This window comes from Leucopleurus acutus (assembly GCF_964270905.1).
Source record: "Leucopleurus acutus genome assembly, chromosome: 13".
In the NCBI taxonomy this organism is placed as follows: Eukaryota; Metazoa; Chordata; class Mammalia; order Artiodactyla; family Delphinidae; genus Leucopleurus; species Leucopleurus acutus.
The window spans coordinates 68,134,934-68,162,805 of record NC_139155.1 but is presented as its reverse complement, the minus strand read 5'-3'; the positions used below and the strand labels follow the sequence as shown (position 1 = coordinate 68,162,805).

The window sequence follows — 27,872 nt, the reverse complement described above, 5'->3', positions numbered from 1 at the left end:
AGGCCGACTCTTCAGAGACGGTCCCTAGAGCCAGCGGGAGTAACCATTCCAAACAACCTAGCATCAACCGGAGAATCACTCCGACTTGTTACCAAGATCCGCTCGCCAGCCGCTCCCGCCCCTGCGGTGCTATTTTGGCCCACACGTCACATCCGGTGCTCTTTAGAGAGGATTAGGACTCGGTTTGCGGGCGCGAAAGCTGTGGTTCGTCCCTCCCTCTCCCACCCCCGTGGCCTGGCCCGATGGTAGCGCCCGAGGTTGCGGGTTTCGCGCCTGCGCAGTGCGGCGCCTAGAGGGAAAGCGAGAGGGAGACGGACGTTGAGAGAACGAGAAGGAAGGAGAGAGAAAATGGCGTCCACGGGTGAGTGTGGTGGAACTGCGGTCGCTCCGGCGACGGCCGGGATGCCCAAATTGGGAGCCGCTTGTTTCTCGGGGTGGCCGGGATGACTGAGTGGACCTGCCAAGAAGGGCGTAAGGTACCCGTCGCGGCTCGAGAAGCTCGACGGCCGGCGTCTCCCTCCGCTCCCTCCCCTCCCCCAACTGGGCAGGCCGGTTCTGGAACCTTCTGGCGCCCCCCGCGCGCGGGGGGCTCGAGGCGGCGGGTACGCGCGGGGCCTGCTTTGGTCTCCATTGTGTGATGGCCGTCGGGCCCCGCGCCCTGGGCAGCCCGCCACGTGGGCGGGGCCTGTGGCCTCTGGGCCCCCGCGTGGGGGTGGGGGGAGGGTTCGGCTAGGCTTCGGGCCCGGCACCCCGAAACCGGAGGTGGGGGGGCCGGCGGCGGCTCGAGAAGCCGCAGGCCCGCTGACCCTCTGACTCTCCCCACCCCAACCCCATTTCCAGGGCGGCAGCCCAAGCCCGAGCGCTTCCTCTGCCTCACCGAGAAGATGAGGGAAAAAAGCAAATAAACAAAAAAGGTTTCGCGGATTTGTGAGCCGGAGGGCGCCGACCTATGAGCGGGAGCCCCGTCATTCTTAAAGCCGGGTCGGCTGGGGCATCCGGGGCCGCAGAGCTGCGTCTAAGGCGGGCTCCAACCCCCAAGCCGAACTTCTGCCCGAACTGGGGTTTAGACGGAGTGTCCCCCCGCTCCTTTACAGCCCCCCAATCGGCTGCCTCTTCGGGATTCGGTTTTTACCGTTATTAATTCTCCTTACCGCCCCAAAGGCAATTCCCAGAGCCATTTTTCAGCAAACGCCGAGGGAGATGTTTTGTATAAGGCCAGCCCGGATCGTGTGGTCAGAAATCCCCACCGAAAGAAATTTCTGGCCTCTTTGACTTAGGGGAAACAAAAGGCCCCAGTCGGCGTTTGAATTATACTTAAGTAATCGTTTCGCACGTTTATTCGCTTAGGTTAAGCCGAGAGGCTTGTTTTATTTCGTGGACTGATAGAAGAGAGCGGAAAGAGGCGCGGAGTGGACTTTGAAAGCCCGGGGTGGGAGCTGGAATATGATGTCTGGGGTGGTCCTTGACGCCCGGAGTGTGTAAGAGAGTAGCCTAAACGTGACCTGCGGTTTGCAGCCTGTTCCTGCACTAACTTGTGGTTATTGGTTGAGTGGGGCATTTTTGCCTCCGGGGGTGTTCTTAGGCAGCCTGACTCCAGGCCTTAAGAAGCAGTTGGAGAAGATGGAAGATGGGAAAAGCTCTGGGTCCTTCAGAGTTTTAATTTGAAAAGGGTCCAGAATCCAGCAACGGAATGACAGTTTAAGAACTCTCCGCAACTATGTAGTCAGTAAACAAGCAGGTAGATGCTGGCTGTTAGTGCCAGGGTACAGAGTGCCCCTAGAAGAAAGAACTCTGAAATAACCACAGTCTTACACACATCTTGGTGGGAAATGGTTTCCTCAAAGTCCTTTCCACCTTCCTCTTCCCTGCAGTGTTAGGATTTTGTAAGGAGGAGTGCTACTCTCCCTTCCCTGTTAACGTTTGGGGAGTAAATATGAGTGTTCAAATTTGTGTGTGGCTGGACTTGCCCCTTTTTCGTTCTACTTTGCTCAAGCTCTTTTTACTGGTAACCACCACATACTATATTAGAATTACAATTATGGATTATGAAGACACACAGTAGTAGGCCTGGCTGGGGGCCCTTTGCTGGGGGCCCTTTGCTGGGGGGGGGTCACTAACTTATCTGGACTTTGGTTTCCTTTCAGTCCAAATGAAGGGGTTAGGCTAGACCTTTTAAGAGCTTTTTCAGCCTTTAGCTTCTGACCTTACAGCAAAGTATTTTGGCTCCCACAAAGTTGTCCCATAGTGACTTTAACTCATGATGTTAGTCTGAAGCTCTAAATCTCTGCAGTTTCTTGATCGTGACTGCCTTAAAGTATCTAAAAGCCACCACCTTCGGTAATGTTAGTTGTTTTTCCTCCTCATGTGTAGCATATATAGAAAAGTACCTAGAGTATATGTCCACTTTATCGAAGAATTACAACGCGAACTCCCAAGTGACCACCATTCAGAACAAGAAATAGAACATTGTCAGCACTCTGGAGGTCCCCCACCCCCACCCCAGTCACAGCCCCTTCTCTCCTCAACCTGTCCTGTATTTTTAGTGTAGTCTTCAGCTGCAGATTTGGTAGTTAAAAAAACAAAACAAAACAAAATAACTGCTAAAAAATCTGACAAATGTGTAACTGTAGATTTTTGAGGCCATATAATGTTTGTATGCTGTAGGTAGATAACGTAAGTTCTCGTGAAGCACATTTGCCACTTCCTGTAGCCCACCAATATGGGGCTAAATCAGCTGGTTTCCCATGGATCTGAGATCATTCCTTGTTCATGTCAGCTTCGCCACTTTGATGTTTTACATAACTGTTCTTGTGTAGCAGTCCTCTTGCAGACATTGAGCTTACATGTCAGCTATTTAGAATCATTTCTCATACAGAAGCCTCTGCAGAAGGTAGTTTGAAGTATTTGATTTTTGATGCTTCATTGGTATGTTTATTTTGTAACTACAACATGGAAGAAGTGATTTGCATTTAGTTTTTTATATGTCACATACAGAGCTAAGATTGTCTTGAACAAATCAATTTGTTCATTATACATAGCCTTTGGCCGTTGATTTGATAATGTTGATGATTCAGGGTTCTGAGTTAAGGGTGTACAGAGGAAGGAAAGTGGTCAAGTGAAGTGTAGAGAGATGAAAAATGAGCTAAGTTAAAGAGATGGATTCAGCAAAATGCTCTGGAGGCAAGCCAGGTGAACTGTGAAGCAGGCTTTGAATGGAGTGGGGTTAGAAACCCCTCCACAAAGAGCTGTCAACTGTTGCTTTCAGGTGAGGGACTATTTTCTGATTGGAGAAGAAAGGACCCTTTGGTTTGCCTTAATGACAGTGTTGCCTTATAGAATAAGATACATAGTTCTTGTGGAGAGCAAAGAATTGGACAGAAAAAAAAAAGAATTGGGCAGGATTTTTAAAAAATAATTACTTTAACTTCTTTAAAAATATATGTTTGATTCAGTAGTGCCATGAAAACCTCTTAATCATTTTGTTCTCTGTTTTCACTACTTGCAGACGCCTCAGTGGACCAGAGGGGTTTTTTTGTTTTCATTTTTAGTCCTTTTTTGTGCGTGTTGTAAATTTCTTATGAAAAGGAAAGTTGTAGGAAGCTTTACTTAGAGAGGAGAGGGGAAGATAAGTTGTTTTGTTTTTTTTAAGTTGAAATCACTTGAGTTTAAAAAGATGATGTTACCTAAAACCAAGTTATTCCCCCAAAGATTAAATGCTTTCTCCTCTGCCAGTTATCATGATTCTGCCTTGACTGCTTCACTTGTACTTACAATGTGTCTAGTTTTTTAATTATTCTACAGATGTAGCCCTCATATAGACAGCAAACCCTTTAAAACACTGGATTGAGATGATTGTCCTCTTGTTTTCTGCCATTTCATTTCACAGTCCTCCTAGGGAATTATGGTTGGTCTAACTTGCTAAAGTGAGGGAGTGATTTTTTTTTTTTAACTAGTTTTTGAGGAGATGTAGCTACTGGTATAACCATTCTGGTGTTAAACATTGTTATATTGTTGCATGCCTCCTTTTTATATGAAGGTAAAACTTCCGATCCTCTTGAGTTTATCTTGTTCTCCTGTTAGTTTTAGGATGATGATCATATATTTGAAATGACAGCCTACGGTTAAGGGAAGTTTGTAGTCATGGGAACATGCAAAGTATCCTTGCCAAATCAGATGATCTTGACCTCATTAGCTGGCACTTTGTTAAAATTTTCTGTTTAACTGGCTCAGATTTTTTTTAGTTTGGTATTGAAAGATAAGAGGTACTCATTTGGACCTGTGTTGTCCTGTAGGTCCTCTCAATACCGTGTGTTTTTTTTAATATATTTATTTTATTTATTTATTTTTGGCTGTGTTGGGTCTTCATTGCTGTGTGTGGGCTTTCTCTAGTTATGGTGAGCGGGGGCTTCTCTTGTTGTGGAGCACAGGCTCTAGGCACACGGGCCTCAGTAATTGTGGCGCACGGGCTTAGTTGCTCCACGGCATGTGGGATCTTCCCAGACCAGGGCTCGAACCCGTGTCCCCTGCATTGGCAGGCGGATTCTTAACCACTGTGCCACCAGGGAAGTCCCTCAATACAGTTTTTAAAATTCATCTTCCTGCCACCTGAATTCCTTCCCCCCTTTTTTCCTTTCTCCTTGTAAACGTTGGCTTCACACTATTTTCTCTCCTTGTTTTCTCTAGATTACAGTACCTACAGCCAAGCTGCAGCCCAGCAGGGGTAAGTCGAACTTTTACAGCAGTACCTTGGGTGTGATTCGTTGTTTTTTAGAGTACAGAGCCTCCTTTAATTGTAGAGGATTTAGTAATGGAATCTGGATTTCTATATTCAGTTCTTGCATTTAATTTCTCTTACAGCTACAGTGCTTACACCGCCCAGCCCACTCAAGGATATGCACAGACCACCCAGGTAATCTTTAAGATAATTATTTGTGGCTGCATCCCCAAGTTAAATATTTCCATCAGCCATTGAAACAATAGCTAGCACAAATCTTTTTCAGAAATTAGGTAGTAGAAGAGTATAATGTGCTTGTAATCATAAAATACACAGGCGTTTAAACTTTCACAGTGGGAGTGCCATTGTAATGAAACCATCCTCAAACTGGGAGTTGCTAGCTCTCCTTTCCTCAGTATGGTTTCTCAAGTTAGGTGTTTTGCTCCATGCTTGTTCCTTCTACATATTTTGTGTTTAAATTTATTTAACTTAATCATACAGCAGTTCTGCAGAGGAAGGTGATATTATGACATTTTGCAGATGAAAAATTGCAGTGCATAGATATTACACCATTCGCCACTGGTCACACATTAAGTGATGGGTTAACTCTTATGGGTGCCTAACTATAGGGCTTTTGAGCTCTTTCTAGTACGTGAGTCTATTCTAAAGTCTAGGCTAACAGATACTAGAAATTAGCCACCTAGTGTTCTCAATATCATCTCAAGTTCTGAAATGGTCTGTGGCATAAAATGGATACAGTAGCTCTGCCATGGAAACATTATAGGACAGGCAGAAGGTGATGTCTCTGGCTGATCTTACATAACTGGTCATTCACATCTAGAATGTGATCTTGCTAATACCTGAAAAAACAGTTCATTCCTTGCCAGGTTTTAAGTATTACTGATGTCCAGGTTCAGAAGACAGCAGTCTTGCTGTCTTAAGAAGACATGCAGCGTTCTTGTTCATTTTCTTTGAAGTGGTACGATAATTTTAAAAATTTTGTCTCAAGCTGAAAATATAGTTTTCAAGATTGACAGATTTTAGTCCCATTTTCATTTTCGTTGTTCATTTTATCTTCCTAGCATTTGTTTCCGTTTGCTAAAACTGCTCCACTAAGTGCTGGCAATTATACACCTGTTCCCTCATTGTTAATCATTTGAGGGCATCTTGTTAATCTCCTGTATCGTTAAACTGTGGTTTTGCCTGATTATCTCAGGAACTTTTTTGTAGTTTATGAAAATATGAGTGGATTAGATAAGGAGAAACAAGCATTCATGATACTGCGATCACTTGTCTGGTTTTTTTTTAACCTTTTTATTAGAAAGCATATTTTTGACTTTGGTTTTCCAATTTAGGAACTTAGAAGTCAGTCCATTTTATTGCTAAAATGCAAGATTCATATATGAAGTTCTTAAATCCATTTTCTTTGAGCAGGCATATGGGCAACAAAGTTACGGAACCTATGGACAGCCCACTGATGTCAGCTATACCCAGGCTCAGACCACTGCAACCTATGGGCAGACCGCCTATGCAACTTCTTATGGACAGCCTCCCACTGGTAAGACTCTAGAGAGACTTTGGGGTTACATTAGCTAGGGTGTTTGCTAAGAAGCTTGTTACTTGTGCTCTTGGGTGTATATTCTGGTTGATACCTTGGCGTTTGGGAATCCTTTATTCTTAGGAGGAGCTGGGGGTTTTTGTTTTGTTTTTTTCCTTTTCATTATATTCTCCTTGAGGGATCTCTAATAGAATGTGGGTGGGATAAATTCCAAGGGAAAAAAGAACTTTTCATGCTAGCTATTTTATACAGTGTATTGAGTAATCTCACGACAAAATAGAGAATATATAAGAGATTGTGCTAATGCTAATACTGGGAAAGAATGAGCCTTCTTAAACTGAGCTGCTTAAAAATCAAACTGATTTTCACATCTGTTTGCTTCATCTGATAGTGTGCCCTCTACTTTTTGTTTTGTGCTTTCCACAGTAGAAGGGACCAGTACAGGTTTGACTATCCTGCTCATTCTTGCATGGGAATTGCTTTCCATCTTGTCTAACCCTGTAATGTTAACCCTTTAGGTGTTTTCATTTGTTTAACCCTCAAACTTTCTAACATCACACACAATAAGGTGCTAATGGAAAACTGCTTCAGGTGCCATTCGCAGATTCATGTCCCTTTTCTTTATGTGATTTTGGGAAAGGTTTCGCTTTTTTATTTTACATTATTTTGTGTCAAGCCTTAATAATAGTTGTTCACCTTCTCAAAGGTATTTCAGGTGACTACTCCCCAGCTGATTTCCCCCTATTCCCTGAAGGATAGATTGCATGATTAGATTTATTCAGAGGAACAGATTGCCACCTTGCATGTATTATGTTTGTCTGTTGGTTGGCTTCCGGTCCAGACACATTTTATTTTCTGTTTAAATGTTAATGAATTATTTTAATCCATAGTATGTCTTAAATATATATGTAACAGCATTCCAGGGAGCAAAAAAAAAATTATTTTAAGAATTAGAATAAATTGTATCCTAATACTGGGGTTGAAATGGAGCCTGTGAAAATTTTACAATAACTTTTTTATGTTTGGTGCTGTGTGACATTTCAGGATCCCTACCTTTAAGATGTAAAAACTTTGATTTTTCAAACTATCTTTAATCCCAAGTTATATATGGTCTATCAGAGTCATTAGTAGGGAGAAACCCACCTGTAATTTATCTCACTTCGTGACAATGTCCTGGATTTGATGGGAAGTATTTCCTAATCTATCTCATTAATGCATATCATTGAATAGGATGGGAAATGTTTAAACTTTCTGTGGGTGTTGGCAACTGTAGGAAGAGCTGGAACTGAGACTCTGCAGTTTGTATTTTTAGCACAGAATTTTGAAATTGTGAGATGAACTTTACATTTTCAAGCTATTATGTTTTTAATGAGATGTAATTGACATATAACATTAGTTTCAGGTGTACAACATGATTCAATATTTGTGTATGTTGTGAAATCACCACAGTAAGTCTAGTTAACATGAATTACCACACATCCTTTTGATGAGAACTTTTAGGATCATCTGTCTTAGCAACTTTCAAATATACAATACAGTATTGCTAACTGTAGTTATCATGCTGCACATTACATCCCCATGACTAATTTATTATAGCTAGATGTTTTGTATCTTTTTGACCTTAACTAATTTTAAAAATAAGTATCATCTGAAGTAATACAGCTTAGATCTAGCCTTTGGAGCCTTTGGATCATTTTATAAGAACATGATAAAGTCATTTATAGGAAATACAGTAGTCTTCTAGATTCTGTGGAGCCATGTTTTCACTTTGTAGTTTACGGAAGACCCTTCATATCTCCCCAAATTCTTCCATCAGCTCTTGGAGTGTAGGAACTAAAATTAAACCTAGTGAGCAGATTGAGGCTGAACCAAACCAAGCAGGACCCTGACAGTAGTAAGTAGGTTCAGGAACACTTAATGCTTTTTTCCTTACCTCTTACTGTCTTTACACATAAAAGTCATTGGATAGGGCTTCCCTGGTGGCGCAGTGGTTAAGAATCTGCCTGCCAATGCAGAGGACACGGGTTCGAGCCCTGGTCCGGGAAGATCCCTCATGCCGTGGAGCAATGAAGCCCATGCGCTGCAACTACTGAGCCTGCGCTCTAGAGCCCATGAGCCACAACTACTGAGCCCACGCGCTCTAGAGCCCGTGCTCTGCAACAAGAGAAGCCACCACAATGAGAAGTCTGCACACCACAACAAAGAGCAGCCCCTGCTCGCTGCAACTAGAGAAAGCCCGCACACAGCAACGAAGACCTAACACGGCCAAAACTAATAAATAAATTTATTTTTAAAAGAGTCTTTGGATAATTATTGAAAGAAATATATAAAAAGACACTTATAGAATATTTTAAAATTAAGCTTCATGAGAGGGAGCTATATAAATCTCAACTCTTAATTGGAATAGAAATCTTAGACTTTAGTTTTTACCGTTGAAGTTGAACAAAAATTCTGGTTGGTTTGTGTGATGTTTCTTACTACCCTTTTCCTTAAATTTATCAACACATAGTAGATATGTTGTCTTTTTGCTATTGGTCTTTTTTATTGTCATTAAATCATTTTGCTCTGTTAATTTTTGCTCATTTTGATTGGCTGCTTGTGCGGGTACTACAATTAATTAAAAGATGATTAATTTTTGAAAAAGATGATTAATTAACCAGTGTCTATTTGTGTAATCTTTAGCACTGCAAGGCTCTGTTGCTGGATACTTCTATGACACGAGTTACTGCCCTTGTCACTTTTTTTTGTTGTTGTTTTTTAATTGTTCTTATAAATCTTTTTTTTTAACTGTATTTATTTATTTTTGGCTGCATTGGGTCTTTGTTGCTGCCTGCGGGCTTTCTCTAGTTGCCGCAGGCGGGGGCTACTCTTCGTTCCGGTGCGTGGGCTTCTCACTGCAGTGGCTTCTTTTGTTGCGGAGCACAGGCTTCAGTAGTTGTGGCTCGCGGGCTCTAGAGCACAGGCTCAATAGTTGTGGTGCACGGCTTCGTTGCTCTGCAGCATGTAGGATCTTCCTGGACCAGGGCTCAAACCCGTGTCCCCTGCATTGGCAGGCGGGTTCTTAACCACTGCGCCACCAGGGAAGTCCTCTTCTTGTAAATCTTATAGATGGCCTGTCATGTAGGGGAAAAAAAATCTGTGTAGGAGTAATAGGGTAGGTGGAATTAGATTCCAGTTAAATAAATGAGTGCTTTATGTGGTTGACATTAGGATTCTGCAAAGAACTTTTAAGTTAAATAAACAGTTCAGATGAATAATATGCCAACTTGAAAAACTTCCAGTGCTTGGGGCTCCCTGTTTGAGAAGGAAATATGTGTATAATTAATTTCAGAATTTCCCTAAAATGTTTGGGATGGAGAAGAAAGTAGTATACTCTGTGCTACAAAAGATGACACTTTAGATTGTACAAAGGGAAGTTGTTATTTGTTTTTGGCTATTTGTTGGTATTTGGCTAAGTTGGTATTTGTATTTATTTTTGTGTGTATAGTGAGGACACTTTATTCTAACTGAAGTTTAAGTACTAAAACATTTTTACTTTAGTGAGATTTGGGTTTTTCTTTGATGGACATAAATGCTGACAGCTAGACCCAACTTTTTATTGCATGGCTTACTTGTGCTCGTTGACCGTGAGGGAGGAGTAGGAGGGAGGGAAGCCAAGCACCAGGAAAGGTTATAATACTTCTTGTAGAAAAGGGACGCAAGTTAGGAGCTGCAGGTCCAGGGGTGGGAGTTGTCACATTCCAAGCCCAAGTTCCAGATGAAAGGGCATGGATCCCAGGAATTCCCTGGCAGTCCAGTGGTTAGGACTCCAGGGTCTGGGTTCAGTCCCTGGTCGGGGAACTAAGATCTTGCAAGCCGAGCAGTATGGCAAAAAAGAAAAAGGCATGGATCCTGCCTGGTTTGGCAGAGGCAGGAACTAGGGAAAGAGCCTAGCTTGGTCTCTGCATACCTGTGACAGCAGGTCTGTAACATTTGGTTAGGGAAATAGCAAGGGGGCTGCAGAGTCCATCTCCAGTATTGCTGAGCAGGAAAAAGACTCATTTGCTTGCGGTGGGTAAATAAGAAATGGGGTGGGTAATTTGATGACCGGCTTAGAATCTCAAATGGTTTTATTATGTGAAAAACATTTACCTTTTCATTGTTTATTTTGGGAATGTTAACTTTAATTTAAAATAATTTATCAGAAAAGTTAAATAGGGAAAGCCTTTGTTGGTCATGTACATAAGCAAATATAATTTGTAGTATGTCTTTATTACTAATGTGCCATTTCAAATCTTAGTGCCGGTAACAAGCATTTTCTTAGTTGTTTGTTACCCGAAACAAAATTAGCAGTTCTTAGAGTGTTTAATCAGTTGTTAACATCTCACTGAAAATTAAACACATGTTCTCTGCAATTTCCAGTTTCCTTAAACATGAACTGCCCATGATGCTTGGGGTTGAAAGCAGATAGTTCCAAATGATAGGTTTTAATGCTAAAACTTGTACCTGGATCATTATTCTATAGCTACTTAAAGATGTTGTGTCATTTGCCTTTTACCTCCCTTTCTGTGACATTTTATTCCTGTTGGATTATAGAATTAGTGAAAGCAGACTTGTCCCCTATTGAATGCTTTCGAGGTGGGGGCAAAGGGAGCCCTTTTTTCTATACCAGCACTTTCTGTGGCCTACTCTCTCTCCTTTCTTTTAGGTGTGGTTTAGAGCAAAAGAGACAGTGCTTTGCTGAAAACTGAGTATTTTCAGAGAACTTAGGCTTTAAATATTGGTTTGTTGCTATTTTTACTGAAGGGGAAATATTTAAAGGAGCTAAATATCATGATGGTTGAAAGTAGGTGGTTTACAGATTGTCCTGTTAATGAGTGTCTAGGCAGGTCTCTGAGGAGCCAGAAATCTAACGTAGCTCTCCTTTATTCCAGGATATTCTACTCCAACTGCCCCCCAGGCATACAGTCAGCCTGTCCAGGGGTACGGCACTGGTGCTTATGATACCACCACTGCTACAGTCACTACCACCCAGGCCTCCTATGCAGCTCAGTCTGCATACGGCACTCAGCCTGCTTATCCAGCCTATGGGCAGCAGCCAGCAGCCACTGCACCTGCAAGGTAAGGCCCCCTCACCTACTCCTAACACAGCATCCTCAGGCTTTCAGAAAAGAGAGCAAGCCTCACTTAGAGAATGTATGACTTGGTTCCTTTGTAATGCTTACTCACATACTTAGGTGTTAATTAATTGTTCTTCACCCGCTACAGTCACACCACAAACAGTACTCTTCATTTAGTAGAGAAATGGTGCCATCCAGGGGCCAAAATGAGGAATGTCACTGAGTGGGTTGTCTAGTTTCAGAAGAGTGGACTTTTCGGTAGGAGGAAGCTGGTTATTTACTTTGCTAAACCCAGAAGAAAATTGAGTGTGGTTTCCTCACAACAGAACAACTGATAGAATTGTACTTTGATGCTTTTACCTTTGGTTTTATTGACCCTGTAAATGGGTAACACCTTTCTCTTTGGGAAGAACACTAGTTCACAGTTGGGATGGGGGTAGAATCATGTGGTTCAAGAAATAGTCACACGATCCAGTTGTCAGTAAAGGGTATATCCATATCCAGAAGTCAAACGTCGGTGACATGATTTTCTCTGTATTATGTATTGGGTTGGTAATCTAACTATCCCAGGCAAGTATAAATTCTTAACTGGGTGCCCTGCTATAGGGTGAATATTTGAGCAGAGTTCATACTCCGTGACTGATTAGCAAGTAAACAGTATTAATTATTACTTAACAGAAGATTTCAGGTCTTTGCTTTAGGCAATGCACTTAGGTGGCTTCTGCATACAGTCTTGAAGGAACATTGAATTCTGGTTTGAAAGAAGACTTTTTAGGGAGTAAACAAGAGATCAACTTGTAAACTAGACTTTTTGTCTGCTGTAGAGGTAAGAAATTAGCTCTGGCAAACACTCATGAGATTACTTCTAAAATGCACAGTGAGTAATCAGAGCTACTTGGTAATTTACCTCTTCTAGACAGCCTGTGCAGTGGTTAGTGTTAAGCTGATTCCTGTAGGGTCCCAATTCAGTTGACCTAGAGTGTTCTCAGATGTTTGAAGTCCCATTTGATGCTCCATTGCAACAGTATATCCAAGCCATAGCTGGGGGGTGGGGGTATATACTAATTGGTCTTTGAATAAATCATCCTTTTTGATTCCTTTTAATTTTTCGATCGTTAACACTTTATAACAGCTGTCTTGTGATCAGTGATAGCTACTCCCTTTTCCCCTAGAAAGAGGGGGCTTGTGACCCGTTTCAGCTCTTTGGAGAAACCAGTGCTTCCACATCCTCCCTGGTCTGCCTGCTGATTCTTGGGCTTTGCTTAAAATAGCATATGCTCACTTTGCTACAACCCTGTTATAAACTGTTAACGTAAAGGAATAATAGAAACCTTTTTTTTTTCCTTGGGATTAAGATTGGTTTTCGTCATTTAACAAGGATATTTTCCAGTTCACCTGAGCGTGAGAGGAGTGTGTGTGTTTGTCTGTCTCCATCCCTATGTGTGTCCCTGCCCTACTCTGGTATTTCCATTATGGAGACTGAGGCAGGGTTAGATTAATTTATGGCAGTTCAAGTTAGGAAATGTTTTTTTCAGGTCTGTTCTTAATAGATGAGAAACATAAAAAGAGACATAAACCCACAGATTGTCCAAACTTATAAATGCCATGGACTTTTGTAAATGTTACTCTGACCCAGAATTTGCATTATTGTTAAAGTTTCTTGTTTGTCTTTAATGGTCCTTTTTGAGAAAAGGCATTTTCTTACCGAACAAACCATGTCCCCTCCCACATCTCTTAAATGGGCAGCACAAAGTATTGTAACTGCCTTTTTTTTTTTTCTTTTTTTTTTTTTTGCGGTACGCGGGCCTCTCACTGTTGTGGCCTCTCCCGTTGCGGAGCACAGGCTCCGGACACGCAGGCTCAGTGGCCATGGCTCATGGGCCCAGCCGCTCCGCGGCATGTGGGATCTTCCCGGACCGGGGCACGAACCCGTGTACCCTGCATCGGCAGGCGGACTCTCAACCACTGCGCCACCAGGGAAGCCCGTAACTGCCTTTTGTAGCTGCTGACATGGAATGAATGGAGCATGTTGATGTCTCTTCTGTGGATGAGATTAAGTCTCCCCCATCTTTAGTGTTGTCTTCCAGCAGAAACAGTTGGACCGACATTGGGTTTTGATGTAGTTCGCTTTGCAATTGTATATATTTCCAAGCTCAATACTAACATTGCTTATTGCTCATAGATTGTAGAGTTCTTACCCAAGAATTTTGTGGTTGAGAAAAAAGAAGTCTCACTTTTTTATTTCTCCTTTTAGACCGCAGGATGGTAACAAACCCGCTGAGACTAGTCAACCTCAATCTAGCACAGGGGGTTACAACCAGCCCAGCCTAGGATATGGACAGAGTAACTACAGTTATCCCCAGGTACCTGGGAGCTACCCCATGCAGCCAGTCACAGCACCACCATCCTATCCTCCTACCAGGTCAGTCTTCTCATTCTTGTTCTTGCGTCCAGTGAGCTAGTAGAATAACAAAACAGATTTTTTTCAGGCTGACCAGCTTGCTTCTGCTTCCTCAGGTGGGCTATGTTATCTGACTCTCTCAGTGATAAGCCTGACCACATATTGTACATTAAAACCTCAGTCCTAAGTTCTGATAGCAGTGCCTGACAGTCAAAAACTCTTCTCTCTAAATACGTTTTTATCACTCTAGGTTTTTTCTTTGAATTTTTTTCTTTTAGTTTATTCAGTTGAGAAACAATGAAAGCAGGTAAACAGAACCACAGAAGCCACATTCTCCGATGCATTTGAGCTGGGTAAAGTGCAGGGCATTATTTTTTCGAAAAAAAGAAAGTTCACCTTAATCATTTTATATTTGAAGGTCCATTTATGCAGCAGGCTTTTTTTTAATAAATTTATTTAGTTATTTATTTTTGGCTGCATTGGGTCATCGCTTTGTGCGGGCTTTCTCTGGTTGCAGCAAATGAGGGCAACTCTTAGCTGCGGTGCGCGGACTTCTCATTGAGGTGGCTTCTATTGCTGCGGAGCACGGGCTCAAGGCATGCAGGCTTCAGTAGTTGTGGCTCGTGGGCTCTAGAGCGCAGGCTCAGTAGTTGTGGAGCACGGACTTAGTTGCTCCACGGCATGTGGGATCTTCCCAGACCAGGGATCAAACCTGTGCCCCCTGCATTGGCAGGCGGACTCCTAACCACTGGGCCACCAGGGAAGTCCATGCACCAGCCTTTTAATGGTTAGGCCAAGGCCCTTCCTTTTGACTAAGAGTTTACTTGTTCTGTATTTTGTCTTACATTAACCACACCAGAAGCTACAATGTCCAGTTTTGGTTTCTTTAAAGTAGAGGAAGAACTGCAAGTTCTCACATTTAATTTGATGCAAGTTTTCAAATGAATTGTCTGAATTGTGTCCTAAAGTGTTAACTTAGTTTTGGTAGAATTAACAGTTGCCCTTTTTGTACTCATTTCATTGGTTTATACATTAAAGTACAGCAGACATGAGCAGGTTTATGAGCCAATACAGCTGACTGGTAAGTGTCTCTGTTCAGCTTGGAGCAGCAGTGGGCAGGGCTCTAGCAGTTCTTCCACAGGGCCCACCCACAGCTGTCATGCTGAGAGCACTTAATCTGGCTAGTGGAATAGGTGCACTTGGTGTGAAGAGAGGCCTTTGAATCCTTACAGCTGTGGTGAGGGAGGTGGTGATACTTAAAATTGTTGTTCTTAGAATTAAAATTGTAAAATGTGTTGTCTTTTTGGTTTTGCATTATGGTTCATCCAGAGTTTAATACCAGTTCTTTCAAGCTTTATTTCTGTGTAAGAATGTATCTTTGTTTAGTTTCCCTGCCCTGTAGTTGACATGTGTGAAGATGAATATCAATGTAATAGTCATCTTTCATACAATGCCTTGATAGTGACGTTTCCTTGTCCATCTTTTCTTTATTAATGCCTGGATTTCGTAGATGATCAGGCATGTCTGAAAGTTTGAAACTGTATACATACCAAAGCAGTTTGAAACTTAGACTTATCCTCAAGAGAAAAGTGGCCAAACACACACCAAGTGGCCTTTTAGCTTCAGAAAAATTGTCATCACTCAAGGGAATTATTGGAGGCAGCCTTAGGACTGAATACCGCACTTAACTGCCTCATTTTTCTCAGTGCTTTTTTTGCTGGGGCAACCTTCCCTGGCAGCACATCTGCATATTCTCCCCTTAATACAGGAAGCACCTAAACTCCCCAATTTGCCTTGAATTTGGTTGAGAATAACTATTGTTTTCATGAGGCTGGGGGTAAAGGAGAGGCTCTAGGGTTATACATTTTATAAATGGGTTGTTTTTAATAATATCCCCTCCCTTCCATTCAGAGTTTTATTCTGAATACAAAAATATTTGCTTATTTTAAATTCATTGTATGTTAATATGTAGAAAGTAACTGCATTTTTAAGGATTTCTATGTCATGTACTATTTATGTCTCATGTTTAGGGGACTAGAAAAAATAACAATAACAAGTCTCTCCTTCCTAACAAGCTCTTTGTTGTTTTTTTTTTTTTTTTACTTTCAGCTATTCTTCTACACAGCCGACTAGTTATGATCAGAGCAGTTACTCCCAGCAGAACACCTATGGGCAGCCGAGCAGCTATGGACAACAGAGTAGCTATGGTCAACAAAGCAGCTATGGGCAGCAGCCGCCCACTAGTTACCCCCCCCAAACTGGATCCTACAGCCAGGCTCCAAGTCAATATAGCCAACAGAGCAGCAGCTACGGGCAGCAGAGTGAGTTGCTAAGAGAGAAAACCAAATAAGAATGGTTATGTTTGGAGTTTCTGAAATGGGGAAATGCTCTTTACTATTGTGTACTTTTGAACTCCAGGATGCATCTTGAAGGTAGCATATCCTGGCTAATATCCTGGCTTTTCTCCAATTTAATTGTTATTAGTATGCCTTACAAGAAAAGAGAGTTTGTAACTGACCAGAGAAAATGTTGTAGACTGCCAGCCCTGCTCTCTTTGGGGAGGTTATATGCAGTGAGTGAAGCCAGCATTTCTTATGGCCTGCCCACCCCAGCTTATTAAGAGAGAGTGAGCAGGTAGCTATTGAAGACTACTGCAATTTTGATAGTTAACAAAATGCTACGTTTTGTTTTTATTTACATTCATAAAACAAACCAAAAAAAGTTTCACAGAATGCTTACAGTTTTATGTGGAAAAGCAACCAAAAACTCAAGAAACCGTCTTCACAGTTCAATCTCTTACCTGGATTGTTGTTGTCTTTTAACTAAATTCCATCCTGAGTATGTCTCATTATGACAATGAGATGAGTAGTGCTACTTGATGGAGACTACCCCTTAGCAACCCCCAAGAAACCTGGCTCCATTTTTGTTTCTTGAGTGTGGTTTAAAGAAGCAACTTTTTAAAGACATCTTAGGATACAGAACCCTGTAAACTGTTGACCAGAGTCCTTTTTTTGTTTGGGAGTGGTTTATTCTAGATGAACTATGAGGTTACTTCAGCCTTAATGAGCCAGTTGTTCTTGTTGAACTTTAAAAAGATCAGGGGTGCTTAATCAGGTGTAAAGAAGATGGTACCTTGGTTTGTGCCTTGCAATTGAGAATTCTATGATTCCAGGAGAAAGTACAACAGGCAGTGGTGTAAATGCTGGTCCACGGCTTACAGATGTGACTCTTTCCTCAGGTTCATTCCGACAGGACCACCCCAGTAGCATGGGTGTTTATGGGCAGGAGTCTGGAGGATTTTCCGGACCAGGAGAGAACCGGAGCATGAGTGGCCCTGATAACCGGGGCAGGGGAAGAGGGGGATTTGATCGTGGAGGCATGAGCAGAGGTGGGCGGGGAGGAGGACGCGGTGGAATGGGGTAAGAGCAAACCTTTTCTCCTTTTACCTAATTTTGTTTCATCCATAGGATTTTCAATGGAAAGAAGGGACTGAAAGACATAAGAAATTTATTTCTGCATTTCCATGGATAATCTGATGAGCCCAAGCCATCTTCCAAAACATGGAAATGTCATCTCTGTGGCATATCTAGAGGCAGTTTGCTTTTTTCAGTGCCAATCTACTTGGTTGGGATGGGGAGAACAAAGAATGGTTTTGAAATTAGAGCTTTCAGTTCCCTTCATGGTTTCCAGAGGTCCAAAGCCTCTGTGGGTAATAGACTTGGGATGGAACACACACAACTCTTAAAACAACCCTAGATATTTAACTAATTGCTTCTGAATGGTTGTCTTGAAATACCTGGTATATATACTGCAAAAAAGGAATGCAGCTGTCTTCCACAATGTTTGTCCCCAACTTCTGTTTGTACTCGGAACTGTTGAACATAACGGTGAAGATCTTGGTTCCATAACCCTTGAACTATGGCCTGAGGTGCACCTGGTACACAAGAAGTCCAATAGCTTTTTGAAGAGTAATGTATATAATTATGGGATCACTCTTCCCATTGGAGATTTTGAGAAGTCTAAATCGGTTTGACCATTTTAATTGGTGGCACAATCTGGTTTAGAAAACTTTGTTTAGATCAGTAACATAACCCTGCTACCTGTGCCTACCCTTCCCCTCCCTTCTCCCATACCCTCTCCCCTTTCTGGTGTCTATACTTTGATGAAGGTGAGGTATAATGTTGGTTAACATAATCCAGAAGGCTTAGTTCTGTGTGTGTTCTGTCCCTATATAAATAGTAAAAAAGTTATGCAGAATGTTAATGTAGGTATAAATTGGATTTGGTGCCACTGTAGGTTCAAGGAAAAACTGAACAGAATTTCTTTAGAAATGTACTTCAAGATTAAAAAGTTGGTCTTTATTTTTTACATTAGCAATCTGTTTACTATTGAACAATACTGGTTTAAAATACTGTTTTGCATATTCTGCATAACTTAAAACGTCTTCAGTGAAATCTTTATTGGAAGAAAGTCATTTTACAAGAGCAAAAACTTACGAATAATTTGGTATAAAGTAAAATTAATATTCTGATTTGAAGAATGTCATTCCATTATAAAGGTTTCACCTTCTTTATGGATGTTTTAAATAGATGTAGACACTTGAAATCACTATCATCACGTTTCCAATCACCTAGAATCCTAGTATTTTTTGATTGCAAAACCAATTTCAAGTTTATTCATTTTAATTCTCCAGAAGTAATAATTCTACTAATTTTGCTAGACTTTGCTAGTAGAGGGGTTCCCTCTTTCTGGGTGAGAAGTCTCTCCTGAAGCCATAGAAAACATCATGGCTTTCCTCATAGGTTTTTCAACAGACTGTGAAGCAGTTGGTTGGATCCTTTGGGGACAGGACAAGGGCTTTCCCCTCTCCCCTCTTTTTTATTGTGGTGTGGTGATGGTTTTCAGTGTCTTCTGCAGGTAAGGCACTCAATGTTGTTAACATGCCCTTTTCATTGCCTCAGTATTTTGATATTTTCATTGGCTGTTAAACGTGGAAACTTTTTAACATGCTTTGTCGCATTTATATGCTACAGGTTACAAAGTGAGAGCCTTGTATACACTTCAATACTTAAAAAGTACCCGTACTCAGTACTCAGCCGGCAGCATAATGAAAAGTGGGACTAGACACGGTGTCCATATGGAGAGGACAAATATACATAGAATATTTTTAACAAAATGTATTCATTGTATAAATGGAATCCTTCTGTAACTTTGGTAACTGCATACTTGTTGTTTGGTAATGAACCAGAGGAGGTATAATACTCTAGAATTGTGTAACATTAAAGTGTAAACTTTTGTGTTTAAAGAGAGAGAACATTTTATGGTGTGTACTTTTAAAAAGGAAACAAAGCTGCATGCAACAGCTTGAAATTGTATATTCAGGTATTAAAGGTGCAATACTGGTTAGAAAAAGCTCAGGGCCTCCCACTGAGGAGCTGCCTTTGTTTAATTTTTTAAAAAAGAAACAGGCCCAATTCATATTTCTTCTCCCTTTAAAATACGTAAGGCGGTGATTTTATACTGCCATTGTCATTGTTTTCAACTGATATGTCTATAAAGTTGCACCCCCATTCCGTGGAGCCTTGGTATTTGTTGTAAATTCTCCTTTCACAGCTATTGTTAAACCCATTAGTGCCCTGAAATGTATGGCTTTATGCTGAAGATAGGCTGGATGCGTCCTCTGGTGTGTGTTGTAGGCCTTTACTTTGGTGTCTCCTGCTTTATTATACTGTGACTTGTTAGGAAGCCCAGGGCCTCACTTGGCTCTCCCCTGGGAGAGGTTGAGGGTGCACCTTTATGAACATGAAAAGATTCAGTTACCCCAGCTTGCTACTTCTCTCCACACCAAGCTCTCCCTGTTTTTCAGCTGACGACGGGGTGGGTGTTTGGGATGTATTTTTTCCCCCAATTTGCCAAGTATTGCACTATTAATACCAGCCCCCCGAAATGAAAGGAACCAACCACAGTGGTGTGTACAATCAGACGAGCAAGGTTGTATATAAAGGAAATTTGAGCGAGCTGCCCTGAAGAAAGGCATAGTGACAAGATGAGAGAGATGCATTGTTTGGAGATGTGTTTAGCCAGTGCCCTTCTTCCCCACGAGCCCCCACAAGGCTCAGAGCGGTACTGGCTTTTAAAGGGAAAGGCCTTCATTTCTTCGTTTATCCCCCCAGCAGCGCTGGAGAGCGAGGTGGCTTCAATAAGCCTGGTGGTAAGTTTTTGAGTATTACCATGGATAGTGTTTAAAAAAAAATACAGTCAGTATTTAGAAAACTATAATTTTATATTAGTTTCATAAGCGGTTTAAAAATGATCTATACAAACGAGACTAATGGGTACTGCCGGCATTGTCTTAGGGGTAATAAGGTTAACCTATGGTTACAAAACAAAGGGTAACTTGAAGTATTGAGCAACTGCTTCTGTAATATGGGGGAGAATACAGTTTTAAAGTTTGGTTTATTTGGAGGAAAAAATTTGACTTAAATTTAACACTAATTTGGCACATAAGCATTGAGAGTGTATTTGGTTAATGGTTTAAAAGCAAACCAAAGAAAAAGCAAACCCTAGCAAACCTTTCACAGATGTTAAAGGGGCACTGCTCCATTTTAGCAGTGCGGGTCATTTTGAATTTAATGAAGCCCCATCAAATGGTGGTGTAGTAGATAGCTATGTGTGTTTGTAAGGTTTGTAGCTTGCAAGACGTGCACTAACAGTATTTTATATGATCTTTCCTGGTTGGCAGGACCCATGGACGAAGGACCAGATCTTGATTTAGGTAACTCCAAATTCCTGATTTTTATATTGTGCTTTATAAATGAATAGCACAGAAGCAAGTGCGTGTTGGGGTTCAACAGCCTGGTAAATCAATGGGATTACTCTTGCTGTCAAGAGCAGTTTGGGGCTTCCTTTATCAAAAATAAACCAAGAGTTCCATGTCATTCTTATTAGTAAGGTTGGTAGTTCTCTTAGCACCAGTGGGCAGTAGGGACCATTGGTTAATAAGCCCTAATGGATACATGACAATAACTCCCTTTGTCTACTTTTCTCTGGAAGGCCCACCTGTAGATCCAGATGAAGACTGTGACAACAGTGCAATTTATGTGCAAGGATTAAGTGACAGTGTGACTCTAGATGATCTGGCAGACTTCTTTAAGCAGTGTGGAGTTGTCAAGGTAAGTAAAAGCGTGACCATGTGATCTGGCAGATCTTGCAACCACTTCCTTCTGGACTGTCCATATTGTGGTTTGCTCCTTAAAATACAAAAAGCAAAAAACAAAAATTTTTTATAGAAAAGAAATGCTAAACATGATTTAAGCATACTTGATAACTCAGGGTCATTTTTATAATTATCATGTTAATTGTAAGAATACTTAACACGAACATTACTTATTGTGAAATATAGAATATGACATAGTTTTAAAAATAACACTTACGTATCCATATCCCCAGCATAGGAAGTACGGCTTTATATGAGTACCTCTGAAGTACCTGGTATATGTCTTCCCAGTTTTACCCCTTCTCTCAACTCCCATCCTGATTATCATTCCCTTTCTTTACTTCATAGATGTGTCCTCAGTAATATTTTGTTTTACATAATTTTTGAAAAGTATTTATTAAACACTATTGTAAGGCAGTATACTGGGAACAAACAGATAAGAACCCTTGGAGTTTACGTATAGTGGGGAACATATTGTAAAAAGGAATATAGTTGTACTATGTTCAGTGATCGTGACTGTTAGGGAGGAAAATAAATACAGCAAGATAGAACAGGGATAAAATGAGGAACAGAGCCACTAGGAGCAGGGAACAGAGCCACTAGGAGCAGGGAAATAATTTCAGAATAGTGGAGGGAATAGTGAGGCAGGAGCTTGCCTGGTAAGCTCAAAGAAGCTAGTGTGGCTAGAATGGTTTGGTCTGAGCTGGTGTAATGGTGGTGGGGTTATTAATTAGATGAGGAAAACTAAGAGAAACTGGGATTTTGAGAAGGTGGGGGGTCCCTAGGTCAAAATTCCACAAGTCTGGGCATCTGTATTTCATTCATAAATACATCACAAGTTATTCATAAATTCTCTTAACAGGCTGTTTCTAACTTTTTAGTTTATAAGCCATGCTCCAGTGAATGTCCTTGTACCTGTCTCCTGGTGTGCTAGTTTCTCTATTGTGTATATACTTGATTCTTGTTATTCATGGTAGTTAAAATCATTATGCTGAGCCACTGTCCCTGGGGGAAGTATGTACAAATACACACATCTCACATATATTATAATCATAAATTCTAAAAAAATTCATCCTGATAGATCTACTCACTTCATTTTACAAAGAAAAAAAGATTCAGAAATGTGACTTGCCCAAGTTGGTATTCATATTCATCCATCTAGTCCCAGAGCCAGAACTTCTTACAGAACACTGCCCCATTCTCCCAGTCTCTGTCCTCTGGTCTTCTAGAGAGAGTTAGAATGAGAGGGGGAGAGCATCATCTTGTTCCTTCTCAGCTGGGAACATGTGCATCTGGCAACATGTGTTTCACGCTCTGTGCACGTCTGCAAGTAACCACAAAAAGTGCCCCAAGTGTTGATTTTGGTAGGCAAAATACTGATGAGTAGGCAGATTTGCAAATTTGAATCCACGGATAATGAGACCCCATTATGTCCAGGTGTAGAACTGCTGGTTCTTAAGATGTGTACAGTGTTTAACCTCAAAATAACTGTCTGGCTGACCAGCTTAGACTCCCACTGGCACTCTGACTGCACACCTGCCACAGCCTCACCGGGAATTGCCTTTTTTTTAACTTGGGTTGTTTGTCCTTTGTTGCAAATACAGGTCTCCCAGTTTGTGGCTCACTTTTTTTTTTTTGGCCGTGCCACACAGCTTGCGGGATACTAGTTCCCCGACCAGGGATTGAACCTGTGCCCTCAGCAGTGAAAGAGCAGAGTCCTAAGCACTGGACCGCCAGGGAATTCCCTGTGGCCCACTTATTCATTTTTTTTTTTGATGAGTAGAAGTTCTTAATTTTACTGTGGTTGAACTTAGAGGTCATTACCTCACTGGTTTGTGTCTTTATTTTTTTCCATTTGCAAGAGCTTTTATTCCGCAACATCTTTTGAAAGAGCCATCTTCTCCCTGGTGGTGTATAATGCTTTCACATAGAAAGTACACCTCTACCTGAAGCTGTTTCTTGGCTGTTTTGTATACTTGGTTAATTTGCATGATCCTATGCTAGTAGCACTGCTAATTACTCTATGCTCGATATTGATACCTAGTAAGGCAAATTCTTCTGTTTTATTCTTTTTCTTCAGGAATGTTTACTCCTTGCTCTATACATTTTATATATATATACATTTTAGAACCAGTTTATGAAGTTCCTTAAAAAACCCCAATTGGAGGAATTCCCTGGCGGTCCAGTGGTTAGGACTCCACACTTCCACTGCCGGGGGCACTCGTTTGATCCCTAGTCAGGGAACTGAGATCCCATATGCTGTGCAGAGCAGCAAAAAACCCACAAAAACCTATTGGATGTTTACTGAACCTGTAAGAATTTTATTTATTTTGGCTGCATCGGGTCTTCGTTGCTGCATGTGAGGGCTCAGTAGTTGTGGCATACGGGGTTAGTTGCTCCATGGCATGTGGGATCTTCCCAGAGCAGGGATCCCGAACCCGTGTCCCCTGCATTAGCAGGCGGATTCTTAACCACTGCGGGGAAGTCACTGAATCTATAAGAATTTGACCCATTAACATTGTATTTCTCCATTTATTAGGTCTTTGGTAAAGCCAATCTCCTTAAAAGTTTTGCAGATCTTTTTAGATTTAGATTTATTTTTTAGTTAATGGTATATTTTGAATGGCATTTTCTATCCAGCGATTTTGGTAAATCTTAAATCATATAAGGAGATTTCTCTCTACTTGTGAATATGTTTATTTGGGTATGTGGGGTTTATGCGTAGTTAAGAAAGCAGTGTTTACTATCAAAGTTTTGTAAAATTACAGATTTTAAACTGACATACCCCATCATTCATACCACTATTTCGCCACATTTCCTTTCAGTGTTTATGTGTATGTCCTTTATAAAAACATACGTATCAGCATATATATATATATATATATATATATATATATATATATAACATATATATCGTAATTTATCTATAAATGCAGATAAGAGTTTGATCATATGCAAAAAACACATAAAGCCATATTCTTGTGCAGTGTGGCTCTTGAAGTCAAGCCACTTGCATCTGGTGTTGAGCTGAAAAACTAGTCATCTGTTCTGTCTTGAAAAACTGGCTGTGTTGAACTTGAGATAACCAAGATCCTTTTAGAGCACTCACAGCCCTGTATGTTGTACTTAATGATAGTAATTTTTACTTTATGTGAGATGTGTCTTATATGATGGTATCAAAGCCTGCCTGAGTCCTAAGAGGTGGCTGCTCACTGGGTGCCTGTTAGTGTGACCTACAGGGTGTTGGGGTAGGTGCAGGGACACAGGAAGGAAAAGGTGGCTGGGGAGGAATGGGACCTGAAAAGTTCATTTACACAATTTGGAACTTTGGTTTTATGATAAAACCTATTTTGGTTTTATGATAAAAGACATCTAAGGGAAAGTCTTCTAAGTACAGATTTGTGGTAGCTATTTAGGAAATAAGTCACCCATAATTCCACCACTCAGATAAACTATAACATCCTTCTGAATGTGTGTCTGGAAAATTGACTGCTTTTTGACAGTAGAGAACTTGGATGGAAAAGAAAAAGAAGAATTTCACATGGATTTTCCCCTGAAAACTATATTCTGGTCACAGCTTCATTATGCTATTTTACGCCTAGATAAACAAGAGGACTGGACAACCCATGATCCATATCTATTTGGACAAGGAAACAGGAAAGCCCAAAGGCGATGCTACTGTATCCTATGAAGACCCGCCAACTGCCAAAACTGCCGTCGAGTGGTTTGATGGTAGGAACCCTAGGTCAACAAGGGTGTACTCCTAGCCTTCTTAGCTCTGCCTCCTCTGGGGCACACAGAAGGTCTGGTAGCAAGTGTTGCCTGTGTCAACTTGTGGGTAAAGAAAGGGTCTTGCTCTGATGTATTAATTCTGGCTGTTAAATGTTGTTCTCTTAAAGTGGTTCTAGGGACCGGGGACAGATAGGTTCTCCCTCTGTGTGGCTATAGGACATGGCAGGAAGGAGGACCTCAAGAGCCAGAGGAGCAAGAAGACCCTCTGTCTGCTCCTGGAGGAGCACTGGATGGCTGCTGGGAAGTGCTTGTCACGTGCTCCCCTCAGCCACGTGAGGGCCCGGGCGCTGACCATGGGTTAAGACATCCCTTACTTTCAGTCATTGTTGTTCAAAGCCTCATGCTAAAGTTGTAATTCTTCTCTAAGGATGTCAGAGGTGCAGAAAGTCCCACAGACACCTCAGCCGTATACATTTGCGTTTACATATATATGTGGCTTTGACATTGATCCTGGAATTTCACTTCGCACAAAAGTGTCAGAAAGTTCTGCCTCTCCTATTTTTTTGTTTTTCTGTTTGTTTCTTTTAAAGGCTTTTCTGGCCTTGCCTAAAAATCTTAGGGAACATCATGGGTGGGCACACTTGATGAAGCAGGAATGGTTGGTTTGATATAGGGGGCGGGGTTGGTGAAAGGAGTCATCTAACCTTGCCTGGTCCCTCAAGGGGACTAAGAGTTGGAAGGTTGGGAGTAATTGGTGTTCTGTTACCTTGTTTCAGGGAAAGATTTTCAAGGGAGCAAACTTAAAGTTTCTCTTGCTCGGAAGAAGCCTCCAATGAACAGCATGCGGGGAGGAATGCCCCCCCGTGAGGGTAGAGGGATGCCACCGCCGCTCCGAGGAGGTATTTACTGGATGCTGTCTCTGGGCTCTTTCTGTGTTGCTTTGGAAGTTTTTTAGTACACTTGTCTTTGAGGAACTTGGTTTCTAGAGTGAAGGCAAGCCCGTTAGCAATACTGAAAAGGTATGTAGATCGATGACTATTGGGAACCACACTGCCTGGGGTTTAACCCTGGGCTGTTCTCTTCATCTGCCCTCCTCAAGTTGTTGTGGAGCTAACTGCAGTGACTAGCCCTTGGGCCTGTGGGAAAGTATGGGCCAGGTGATGGGGCAGCGACAGCTGTGATCTCTATTTCTGTTTCCCTTCATGAGATGTATGCCTGTAGCAAATCTGGTGCTGCAAAGAGGTGGTTTATGCTTATTGCAGGTCCAGGAGGCCCGGGAGGTCCTGGAGGACCCATGGGTCGCATGGGAGGCCGTGGAGGAGACAGAGGAGGCTTCCCACCAAGAGGGCCCCGCGGTTCCCGAGGGAACCCGTCTGGAGGAGGAAACGTCCAGCACCGAGCTGGAGACTGGCAGTGCCCCAATCCGTATGTACTTCTCGGGGCACACTGATAGCCTACTAGTGCAGTCTCCCTACATCTTGCCCCATTCCCATTCTGGGGAGGCCTGCTGGATTCTTTTCATCCGCAGGAGCGTAATGATGACCATGATGGCTCTGCTGGGGGCGGTGGTGGTACTCGGTCCTTTACTGGCTTGGAGCCTTAGGGAGACGGTCAGAGTCCACTGGACTCAGGCCCACATGGTTTGACTTTGCTGGATCAAACTGTGGTGCTATGTGTGTTGCTGCCTGACGCTCAAAAGCCGTTTTCTGTGGACTCAGTGATTATGGTGGTTTCTGCTCAGGTGGTGCCTTTACTTGTTCACTTAAGTGATACTGTTGTGATGTAACTTTATGCAGGGGGTGTGGAAACCAGAACTTTGCGTGGAGAACAGAGTGCAACCAGTGTAAGGCCCCAAAGCCTGAAGGCTTCCTCCCACCACCTTTCCCACCCCCGGGTAGGTACCCTCAATTGGCACTAACCTCTTGTGTTGCCCAGACCAGGTTGGTGATTTCAGCAAGTTCAGCCCTGGACACTGGGGCTCTTTAAGTTACACGGTTGACCCTTGAACAATGCGGGGGTTGGGGCGCTGGGCCTCTGTGCAGTCAAAAAAAATCCACTTAGGGGCTCCCCTCGTGGTACAGTGGTTGAGAGTCCGCCTGCTGATGCAGGGGACATGGTTCGTGCCCCAGTCCGGGAAGATCCCACATGCCGCGGAGTAGCTGGGCCCGTGTAGCTGGGCCCGTGAGCCCTGGCCGCTGAGCCTGCGCATCCGGAGCCTGTGCTCCGCAGTGGGAGAGGCGACAGCAGTGAGAGACCTGTGTACAGCAAAAAAAAAAAAAAAAAATCCACTTTCAGCCCTCCCTCCACATCCTCAGATTCTACCAACCTCAGATTAGTACTGTAGTTTATATTAGTGGGAAAAAATCGATGTATAAGTGGACCCATGCACCTCAAACCTGTTGCTGTTGTTCAAGGGTCACCTGTAGTTCCATCAGTTCTAAACTGTGACCCCAGCAGATCCTGAGGGGACCTCTGCGTTCACCCATTCTCTCTGTCCTCTCCTGTACTTTCCCTTACCTTAGGCGGTGACCGTGGCAGAGGTGGCCCTGGTGGCATGCGGGGAGGAAGAGGTGGCCTCATGGATCGAGGTGGTCCTGGTGGAATGTTCAGAGGTGGCCGTGGTGGAGACAGAGGTGGCTTCCGTGGCACCCGGGGCATGGACCGTGGTGGCTTTGGTGGAGGAAGACGAGGTGGCCCTGGGGGACCCCCTGGACCTTTGATGGAACAGATGGGAGGAAGAAGAGGCGGGCGTGGAGGACCTGGAAAAATGGATAAGTATGTGGTGGTAGAAACAGCTGTGGAGCACAGGGCCCATTGGGCGGCAGGTCTCACCTGTTCTGTGGGAATGAGGCAAGCAGCTCAGCTCAGGGCTGTGGAAGGGCTTCCTTTCCTCTCCCCATTTTTAACACATTGCCCCTTTTTCCTTTTTGCCCTGCAGAGGTGAGCACCGTCAGGAACGCAGAGACCGGCCCTACTAGACGCAGAGACCCCGCAGAGCTGCATTGACTACCAGATTTATTTTTTAAACCAGAAAATGTTTTAAATTTATAATTCCATATTTATAATGTTGGCCACAACATTATGATTATTCCTGTCTGTACTTTAGTATTTTTCACCATTTGTGAAGAAACATTAAAACAAGTTAAATGGTA

At 42.4% G+C, this 27,872-nt stretch overlaps 1 protein-coding gene across 2 annotated transcripts; it reads left to right on the top strand.

Moving 5' to 3' along the window:
* The first annotated feature begins 281 nt into the window (after window positions 1–281).
* Window positions 282–27,872, top strand: EWSR1 (EWS RNA binding protein 1). Of its 2 annotated transcripts, none has more exons than XM_082852757.1 (17): window positions 282–361; window positions 4,684–4,720; window positions 4,858–4,909; window positions 6,149–6,272; window positions 11,186–11,372; window positions 13,626–13,793; window positions 15,882–16,093; window positions 17,011–17,191; window positions 19,949–19,983; window positions 20,515–20,547; window positions 20,826–20,944; window positions 24,591–24,720; window positions 25,497–25,619; window positions 25,983–26,145; window positions 26,517–26,614; window positions 27,243–27,495; window positions 27,659–27,872. In XM_082852757.1, exons 1-17 carry the CDS (start codon window positions 349–351, stop codon window positions 27,696–27,698), a joined length of 1,968 nt encoding a protein of 655 aa, XP_082708883.1. In that variant the 5' UTR covers window positions 282–348; the 3' UTR covers window positions 27,699–27,872. The 2 variants fall into 2 exon arrangements, with proteins under 2 accessions (XP_082708883.1, XP_082708882.1); XM_082852756.1 differs by having other exon boundaries at window positions 19,946–19,983.

What these genes read in the sequence shown, in the direction of transcription:
- EWSR1 (XM_082852756.1), top strand. An exon ending in CAGCAGCTACGGGCAGCAGA is followed by an intron (nt 16,094 to 17,010) that starts GTGAGTTGCTAA and finishes CTCTTTCCTCAG; the next exon opens with GTTCATTCCGACAGGACCAC. An exon ending in ACCACCTTTCCCACCCCCGG is followed by an intron (nt 26,615 to 27,242) that starts GTAGGTACCCTC and finishes CCCTTACCTTAG; the next exon opens with GCGGTGACCGTGGCAGAGGT.